Source organism: Cebus imitator, unplaced genomic scaffold (genome assembly GCF_001604975.1).
Source record: "Cebus imitator isolate Cc_AM_T3 unplaced genomic scaffold, Cebus_imitator-1.0 Scaffold237, whole genome shotgun sequence".
NCBI classification, from domain to species: Eukaryota; Metazoa; Chordata; class Mammalia; order Primates; family Cebidae; genus Cebus; species Cebus imitator.
This window is the reverse complement of record NW_016107552.1, coordinates 3,256,523-3,266,306: the sequence shown is the minus strand read 5'-3', so window position 1 is coordinate 3,266,306 and position 9,784 is coordinate 3,256,523. Positions and strand designations below refer to the sequence as shown.

At 44.4% G+C, this 9,784-nt stretch overlaps 1 protein-coding gene across 1 annotated transcript in view; it reads left to right on the top strand.

The window, feature by feature from the left end:
• PIWIL3 (piwi like RNA-mediated gene silencing 3) overlaps positions 1–9,784 on the top strand; it is a 52,220-nt gene that overhangs the window by 30,627 nt on the left and 11,809 nt on the right. Inside the window, exons 12-13 of the mRNA XM_037727712.1 lie at positions 3,777–3,961; positions 6,088–6,160. Of these exons, the coding sequence (XP_037583640.1) occupies positions 3,777–3,961; positions 6,088–6,160 (258 nt within the window). The remainder of the gene's footprint in view (positions 1–3,776; positions 3,962–6,087; positions 6,161–9,784) is intronic.

The following is a 9,784-nucleotide window of genomic DNA, read 5'->3' as shown; positions in this document are numbered from 1 at the left end:
CAGGCAATTCTCCTGCCTCAGCCTCCTGAGTAGCTGGGATTACAGGCACACACCACCATGCCCAGCTAATTTTTTGTATTTTTAGTAGAGACGGGGTTTCACCATGTTGACCAGGGTGGTCTCGATCTCTTGACCTCGTGATCCACCCACCTCAGCCTCCCAAAGTGCTGGGATTACAGGTTTGAGCCACCGCGCCCGGCCTGACTATGTATTTTCAAATAGCCTGTCTTTGAGCTCAGTGATTTTTCCTTCTGCTTGATTTGATTTTGCTTTTAAAGAGACTCTGATGTATTTTTCAGTATGTCAATTTTATGTTTCAACTCTAGAACTTCTACCTGAATCCAATTATTTCAATCTCTTTGTAGAATTCATCTGCTAGAATTCTGAATTCTTTCTGTTATCTTGAATTTCTTTGATTTTCCTCATAAAAGCTATTTTGAATGGCCTGAAAGGTCACATACCTGTTTCTCCAGGATTGGTTCCTGGTGCCTTATTTAGTGCATTTGCTAAGGTTCATGTTTTCCTCGATGGTCTTGATGCTTGGGGAAGTTCATCAGTGTTTGGGCGTTGAAAGTGAGGTTTTCATTGTTGTCTTCACCATCTAGGCTTGTCTGTATTCATCTTCCTTGGGAAGGCTGTCCAGGTATTCAGAAGGACTTGGGTATTGTGATCTAAGTCGTATCTGCATCAGGGGACATCCCAAGCACAGTAATGCTGTGGTTCTCAGACTCATAGTGATAACACCTTGGTGGTCTTGATATGATCCAGAAGACTTCTGGGTTACCAGGCAGAGACTCTTGTTCACTTACTTTCTGTCTCTCTCTGTGCTGGGCCACCTGGAGCTGGGTTTGGAGTGACGACAAGCACCCCTGTGGTGACCACCAGTGGGACTGCACTAGGTCAGACCTGAAGCCAGCACAGCACTGGGTTTGCTCAAGGCCGCCTGTGACCACCACCAGGCTACCACCTATGTTGGCTCAGGGTCCTATGGCTCTACAGTCAAGTGGCAAGGCAGCCAGACTTGTGTCCTTCCCTTCAGGGCCAATAAGATGCCTCAGGCCCTGAGCAGGTGTGGAGATGCCATTCAGGAGCCAGGGACTGCAGTCAAAAATTGTAGAAACCAACCTGGTGTACTGCTGTACTGTGGCTGAGCTGACACTCAAACCATGTGATGCAGACCCTTTTATCCTTCTTCTTTCTTTTTTCTTTTTCAAGGCAGTCTTGCTCTGTTGCCCAGGCTGGAGTGGTGGCACAATCTCAGCTCACAGCAGCCTCTATCTCCTGGGTTCAAGTGATTCTCCTGCCTCAGCCTCCCAAGTAGCTGGGATTGCAGGTGTCCACCACCACACACCAGCTAATTTTTGTATTTTTAGTAGAGATAGGGTTTCACCAGGTTGGCCAGACCTCCTGACCTCAAGTGATCCACCCGCTTCGGCCTCCCAAAGTCCTGGGATTCCAGGCATGGGCCACTGCACCTGGTCCCCTTCTCTTTCTACGCAGAGAGGAGCCTCACCCCGTAGCCGCCGCCACCACAGGCCCATAGGAAGTATTGCTGGGCTACTGCCAGTGTTCCGTTCAGGTCCATGGGCTCTTCAGTCAGCCTGCAGTGAATGCTGCCAGACCTAGGAATCGCCCTTCAGGGCAGCGTGCTCCACTTTGGCCCAAGGAAGTTCCAGAAATGCCATCACGAGCCAAGACCTGGGATTGGGGACCCCAAAATCCTGCTTGGTGCTCTACCCCACTGTGGCTGAGCTGGTACCTAAGGTGCAAGACGAAGTCTCCTTTACTTTTCCTCTGCTTGTCTCAAGCAGAAGTCTCTCCCCAGAGCCACAACAGCTGGGAATATGCTGGTTCTCGCCTGAAGCCAGCACGCCTGAGTCTACCCAAGGCCCTCCACATGCTACCTGGTATTATTGCTGGTTCTTCAGGGTCCAAGGGCTCTTTAGTCATTAGGTGATGAATCCTGCCTGGACTGGATCCTTCCCTTCAAAGCAGCAGGTTTCCCTTCTGGCCCAGGGTATGTCTACAAACATCATCCAAGAGCTAGGGCCCAGAATGCGGGCCTCACAATCCTGACTGTTGCCCTCTCCTACTGTAGCTGAGCTGGCATCCAAGATTACAAGACAAAAATCTTTACTCTTCCCTCTTTTCTCCTTCAGCAGAAAGAAGGGGTCTCTTTTGGAGCTTTGAGCTGTGCTGTTTTGGGTTGGGGGAGGGGTGATGCAAGCACTCTTAGCTACCCTGGCTGGTGTCTCAGTAGGTCATGTCCCCCACCCCTCCATCCTCAGTCCACCCGCTCTGAACTCAGATCAGTATTAGGACTTGCCTAGGAATTGCAGTCTTTGTGGCCTAGACTGTTTCTCAGGTTCACTTAGGACCACAGAGCACTCCAGCCCATGATGGTGAGGCTTCCCAGAACTCGGGCTCTGACCACTGGGATGGGCAATTTCCTTCTGGCTAGGGCCAGAATCAAATATTCCCCCTATCAGCGGGCATCAGCTGAGTGCATCCCTGTTGTGCTTTCTGCTGTGACAGGATGGTGTTGATTTTAATGCAAAGCCTCACAGTAGCAACTGTGCTTTCCCTCTCCCAACTTTACCGGCTCTCCCCACCATGCAGGGGTGGGAGAAGGATGATGTCAGCAACTGAAGACTGTTTTTCCTACCTTTAGTGCCTCTTTCAGCAATATAAAGTAAAAACCATACTGAGTGCTTACCTGATGTTTGGTTCCTATGAAGGTGCTCCCTGTGTATACAGATAGTTGTCAAACTTAGTGTTCCTATTGTAGGGATGATCAATGGAGCCCTCTATTTGGCCATCTTGCTCTATCCTTGGTTAATTTTTTTTTTTTTTTTGAGATGGAGTCTTGCTTTGTTGCCAGGCTGAAGTGCAGTGGTGTGATCTCGGCTCACTGCAACCTCTGCCTCCCAGGTTCAAGCCATTCTCCTGCCTCAGCCTCTCAAGTAGCTGAAATTACAGGCCTGCACCACCATACCCAGCTAAGTTTTGTATTTTTGGTAGAGACAGGGTTTTACCATCTTGGCCAGGATGGTCTCAATCTCCTGACCTTGTGATCCATCCACCTGCTTCAGCCTCCCAAAGTGCTGGAATTACAGCATGAGCCCCATGCCCAGCCTGGTTAAATAAATTTTAAGGGTCATTCCTTCCTGGAATAAAGTTCCCACCAAAATACTAAATTTTTAGGAAGCATGTGCTGTTATAGAACAGCATGAAGAGCCAGTCTGAGTCCAACAGCATTGAACAGCTCCAAAAGAAACTTCAAACCAAATAAGTTTATTTGCACAAAGACTAATTCATGAATTGTGCAGCACTCAGAATTGGAAGAGGTTCAGAGAGCTCTGCTACAACAGTGTGAGCAGTGAACTTTTATAGGCTGATGTGAAATAGGACAAAACGCATTGGATCTATTAGAGTGGAAGGACCCTAGCTGGTAGTTGTTAGTTTCTGATTGGTAAAGTCTCTAGCTTTGCTTTACTGTTGACATTGGGATTTGCTTTGCCTACATAGCTACATAGGAACCTAAAGCTCTGGAGCCATCCCCCCACCATGCCCTCTCAATTAAAAAATTTAACACCTGGGAATTCCAGTCCTATTAACCCATGTCTTAATGGGAAAAAAAAACAAAAAACCTAAATTGGCCATTCAAGTTGATAATTGTAACATCTCAAAAGGAGATAGCACAGATTTACAGTGTTCAGGATCTCAGATCGGTTGATCTTTAAAGCTTTATGCCATGTCTTATCATTCTTTTCCAGGTTCAAGCCAATGCAAGTGGAGAGTGGGCAAGAGAAGTAAGAGAAATCCCCTTGCTTTGCCCAGTGCCACTGCATAGCTGGCTCCTGCTCTATAGCAGGCACTGCCGTACACAAGCCATGAACTTAGCGGAGCATCTACAGCATGTCACAGCCCCCATGGGCATAACTATGAGTCCAGCAAGCATGTAAGTGGAACAGAAATGACTTCCAATTTGAAAATTGGTTAACAGTCTTAAAGTATAATACCTAAAATATTAAATTGTAGGAATTGGTCACTGTATCAAAACCTTAAAAATTTGTAAAGTCTAATCTTTAGTCAACAAATATTAAAACAGACTTTGTGAGAGATGGTTTGTGGCTATTAAGATACATGTTGAAGAAGGTATGAGAATCAAAAACTTGATGCGAATGGATGGGGGAATGTTAAGAATTCTCAGTCAAGTTTCCAAAAATGGAACTTAAAAAACTTTCTAGAGCAGTTTTAGGTTTACAGCAAAATTAAGAAGTTAGAGAGACTTCTCATATATATCCTGCCACCAGTAACGCATAGCCTCCCCCATCAACATCCCCTATCGATGTAGTACGTTTGTTGCAACTGATGAGCTACATTGAAATATCATAATCACCCAAAATCCATAGTTTACAATAGGGTTCACTCTTGTTTGTTCTACTGGTTTGGTTAAATGCATGTGACAGGTATCCACCATTGGTTTCATGCAGAGTATTTTTCGCTGCCCTAAAAGTCTTCTGTGCATCACTTAATTATTCTTTCCTTACCACTACCTCCCGCTGCACGACAGCCTCTGAGGACCACTATTTTTTTTTTTTTTATAAACTGTCTCCATGGTTTTGCCTTTTTAGAATGTCACCTAGGCTAGGCGCAGTGGCTCACACCTGTAATCCCAGCACTTGGGGAGGCCGAGGTGGGTGGATCACCTGAGGTCAGGAGTTCGAGACTAGCCTGGCCAACATGGCAAAACCCCATCCCTACTAAAAGATACAAAAAAATTAGCCAGGCATGGTGGCAGTCTCCTGTAATCCCAGCTACTCGGGAGGCTGAGGCAAGAGAATCGCTTGAACCTGGGAGTTGGAGGTTGCAGTGGGCTGAGATGGCACCACTGCACTCCAGCCTGGCAACAGAGCGGGACTTGTCTCACAAAAAAAAAAAAAAAAAAAAAGGGGGCTGGGTGTGTTGACTGATGCCTGTAATCCCAACACTTTGGGAGGCCAAGGTGGGTGGATCACGAGACCAGGATATCGAGACCAGCCTGGTTAACACAGTGAAACCCTGTCTCTACTAAAAATACAAAAAATTAGCCAGGTGTGGTGGCACATGCCTGTAATCCTAGCTACTCAGGCTGAGGCAGGAGAATCATTTGAACCCGAGAGGCAGAGGTTTCAGTGAGCTGAGATCGCGCCACTGCACTCCAGCCTGGGCAACAGAGCGAGACTGTCTCAAAAAATAATAAAAAAATAGAATATCATCTAGTTAGAATCATACAGTATGTGGTCTTCTCAGCCTTGGCGTCTCTCACTTAGTACTTGGATAAGAAATAATCTGTACAACAAACCCTCAGGGCACAAGTTTACCTGTATAACAAATCTGCATGTGTACCCCTGAACTTAAAAGATTTTTTTTTTTTAAAGGTTAGGTTCTGGTTAACTAGCTTCTCCTGAGGGCAGGCCCTGTTAGGAACACAGGGCTCTGACATATCTTAAAATTGTTTTTTTCCGTCCTCCTGTTGGAAGCACTAAACAATTTTCCTCTGGTATTTTATGTGAGAACCTTGTCAAGCTCCTAGAGGTAAAACTCTCAAAATTGTGGGGACCCTCCTATGACTGGGAATACCTGGAGTTTTGAACCCTTACCATTGTCCGTTCCAAGGCTGCAGTAATTCATCAGTTACGGTTCAAGTCATCTGACCTGGGAACTCTTTCCCTGGGAAGTTTCCTGAGTCTTTGCTCTGGCTAGCCAGGAATCCTTGTTTTTGCCTGTTTGTCTCACCAATATTGGAGGCAGTGATTTGCTCTGTGTGTCCTCACCTCTTGAAAATCCTAGGAGAGCTGTTCATTTTTTTCAGCTTGTTTAGCTTTTGACTTGCTGTTAGGACAGTATAGCGACTTCAAAGCTCCTTACAAGTAGAATCAGAAACTGAAAGTCTACTGTCTTTTTTTCTTTTAAACATACTTGCTACTGAAATGCATATCTTGGCATTTTATCATGTCTTATTTTGTATTTAGTTTGCTGTGTGAAACGTTTATCATGTTTCATTGGTCAGTACCTTTTCAATATGGATGCTATATTTTCTAGGATTGAAGTAGATGGTCATCCTGACTCCTATACAAACACATTACGGAAATATACTAGATCAGCACTGCAGATGGTAAGTGTCTGGTTGATACATGCAGTCTTTAGTTATTGTTCTAAACTATTTTAATAAATATTTTAGAATTCAAAATGTTGTCATTAGTTTCCTGAACTTGCCAACGAAAGCAGATTAACCTGCATAGCACAGCTGAATACAAACTTGCATGGTTTAGCTATTACTGAATATTACAATCTTATGCTAATTTTCTCAGGCTTGAAGATGTGTAATTACTTTTAACATCTCCTAACTTGAAGAAACACACCATATAGCCTGCGTGCGGTGACTCACGCCTGTAATCTCAGCAGTTTGGGAAGCCGAGGCGGGTGGATCACGAGGTCAGGAGTTCGAGACCAGCCTGGCCAAGATGGTGAAACCACATCTCTACTAAAAATACAAAGATTAGCCAGGCATGGTGGCAGGCACTGGTAATCCAGCTCCTCAGGAGGCGGAGGCAGGAGAATCGCTTGAACCCGGGAGGTGGAGGTTGCAGTGAACCAAAGTGGCTCCACTGCACTGTAGACTGGGCGACAGAGCAAGACTCCATCTCAAAAAAACAAAAACAAAAACAAAAAACCACCATATAAATGTAAAGTAGTGTGGGTATTAATAATCACCACATTCATGACTTTTATCCCCAGGTATAACCTGCCAAGTCTGTGATCACATTCTTCTAGCCTGTGTTACTCTCCTTGCCTGGTATTTGGAATTCTTTTTTTTTGGAGGGGGGTGGGGGATGGAGTCTTGCTTCACAGCTCTGGCTAGAGTGCAGTGCTGTGATCTCAGCTCATTGTAACCTACCTCCCGGTTCAAGCAATTCTCCTGCCTCAGCCTTCCCAGTAGCTGGGATTACAGGCGCCTGCCACCATGCTCAGCTAATTTTTGTATTTTTAGTAGAGACAGGGTTTCACCATGTTGGCCAGGCTGGTCTCAAACTCCTGACTTCAAGTGATTCGCCCGCCTCAGTGGGCTAATCCTAGCACTCCCAAAGTGCTAGGATTACCGGCGTGAGCCACTGCGCCGGGTACTTCCCTGTTACTTTGCTGGGAGCCTGTTCTTTCCTTTCTTCTATCTAGCATCTTAGACCAAGTTGTCATTATGTTGTATCTGAATTCCTAAAGCAAATTGTTTCTTTCTTGGGTTCTTTACCCTAGTTCATTTTCTTTCTTCCCCCAAGATCATCTTGAGGGCTAGAGGTGTCTTTGTTTCTTGACCATGAAGCCCAAATATGTTTTCCTATTGTGTTTCACATAAAGCCTAGACTTTCTTCTTTTAATTGCCCCTAGGGAACGCCCTTGTAGGACACCCTGAAGAATACCTTATTCTGAGCCATACACATTCTGAAATCTAATGTCTTTGTTTTGAAATCCTGTGGACTTTTTATTTCTTGCTTCTTGTTAGTACCTGAGTACTAACTAAAACAGTACCTGAGTACTGTTTTATTCTTTTTCCTAGCCTCCTCGAGGGTAAGAGAAGCCCCCATTGAGAACCAGCAAAGCATCATCCTATTCTAGGATTAGAGTCAGAGTAAAAGGGACTTTGGCAGCTGTTTGAATTCCAGCTTATTCTCATAACAGGAATTTCTTTGCTCGCTTGGCATCTGCCTGGAAGGCTCAAGGTTACCTTTTTCAATGTGGGACTTTCCTCCAAGGTCTTTTACCGCTTGAAGAGGAACTTGTCTCACTTTTACTCATTTAATCATCCTAGATTTGCTTTTTGGAACAATTTCTTTCTCAAGATATTCCGTTAAATAGTTTAAGGCATTATGTCAGATGGCATGGGGGAAGCATATCCACAATCTTGTGTGCCCCAAATAGTTGGAAATGATCCATAAAATAGGGATTAACAACCACTTATAAAACTGTTCAAATGCAGATGGAAATCTCCAAAGACCAGCAATAGAAGGGGATTCATGTATGTAAGTTGGAATCAAGATTCATGCGACTCAGATTTCAAAGACTGGCATCAGGCAGGAGCAGAACAAGCTGTGTAAGATAATAATATGCTGATGTAATAAAAAGACAGCAGGCCACATATTTACGTTGTACTTAAAATGTGACCTTCACAAATATGACTGGTGTAATAACACTACCAGGCATTCACAAGTACTTGATGTTTGGGGATGTGTTTTCTTTATGGCAGGTACAGACAGCTTGCAGATCAGTATTTTAAATGAGTCATGATGAGGAAATACATGTATATGAATAATAAAGAATTAAAATCCTGCCAGGTGCGGTGGCTCACACCTGTAATCCCAGCACTTTGGGAGGCTGAAGCAGGTGGATCATCTGAGGTCAGGAGTTCGAAACGAGCCTGGCCAACAATGGCAAAAGCCTAGCTGTACTCAAAAACACAAAATTAGCCTGGCATGGTAGTGCATGCCTGTAATCCCAGCTACTTGGGAGGCTGAGGCAGGAGAATCGCTTGAACCTGGGAGGCAGAGGTTGCAGTGAGCCGAGATTGTGCCACTGAACTCCAGCCTGGGCGACAAGAGCAAAACTCCATCACACACACACAAAAATAATTAAAATCCTATAAATGTGAGTTGGAATATGTAAGGCAGAAACAGAGGAAATGAAAGTGTTCCTGGACCAAACTGAGGATCGGGCTGCTATTTCTTGCTGCACAATAATGAGATGCAGATGAACTGGTGTAGAATAGAGTTTTTATTTCAGTAACTAGTTCTAAGGAGAAGGTCTGGAAATTATCGCCAGACCAACTCAAAATTACGAAATTTTTTAGGGCTTAAAAAACCTTCTAAGCTACATGTCTATGCTTAAGTGTGCATTTATCTAAAGATGTAAGTGATTAACTTTTCATCTATAACTGAGATCTGAGTTCTGAAGACCTTCCTCTGGAGCCCTAGTAAATTTCCTTAATCTAAATGGGCCCAGGTGCTGGGATGATTACCCTTATCTTGTCTCCTCATAAATTATGGAGGTTTGGGGTGTTCCTGCAGACCTCCAAAAAAACTTGTTTGTGGAGAGACCTTGGGAGTTTCTTCAGACCCCCAATAAAACTTGTTTAATCCTAAATGGTTCCTGTTAAAAATTCCTTCCTCATTTTGTCATGCTTTGAGGCCCAGGAAAGGCCCAGGCAAAACTCGTGGTGAGCTCTTGTTACATTCCAACCTTTGTATAAGGGCATTGACTTTTTTAGCTTTTAATATTGACCTTAACCACTCAGTACTGAAGAGTTGTGATGGAGGTCTGTGATGGAGGTCTGCGTTAGTGAAAACTGGCCTGCCACAAAAGTATATTCAGGTTACAGCTTTCTTTAAGGAAGTGAAACAGATCTAGTATTTAGGCTACAAGAATAAAAAATAGTCACTTTGCATTTAATATTAATCACTCATTTCTGAAAATCAGACTTTTGCAATAAAAATGCCAGTTGGGAACATAGTCCTCATTATTTTAAACAGAAAATCTTACAAATGTTCTATTTAAAATTATTATGGCTGGGCGCGGTGGCTGACGCCTGTAATCCCAGCACTTCGGGAGGCCGAGATGGGTGGATCACAAGGTCAAGAGATCGAGACGACCCTGGTCAACATGATGAAATCCCGTCTCTACTAAAAACACAAAAATTAGCTGGGTGTGGTGGCGCGTGCCTGTAATCCCAGCTACTCAGGAGGCTGAGGCA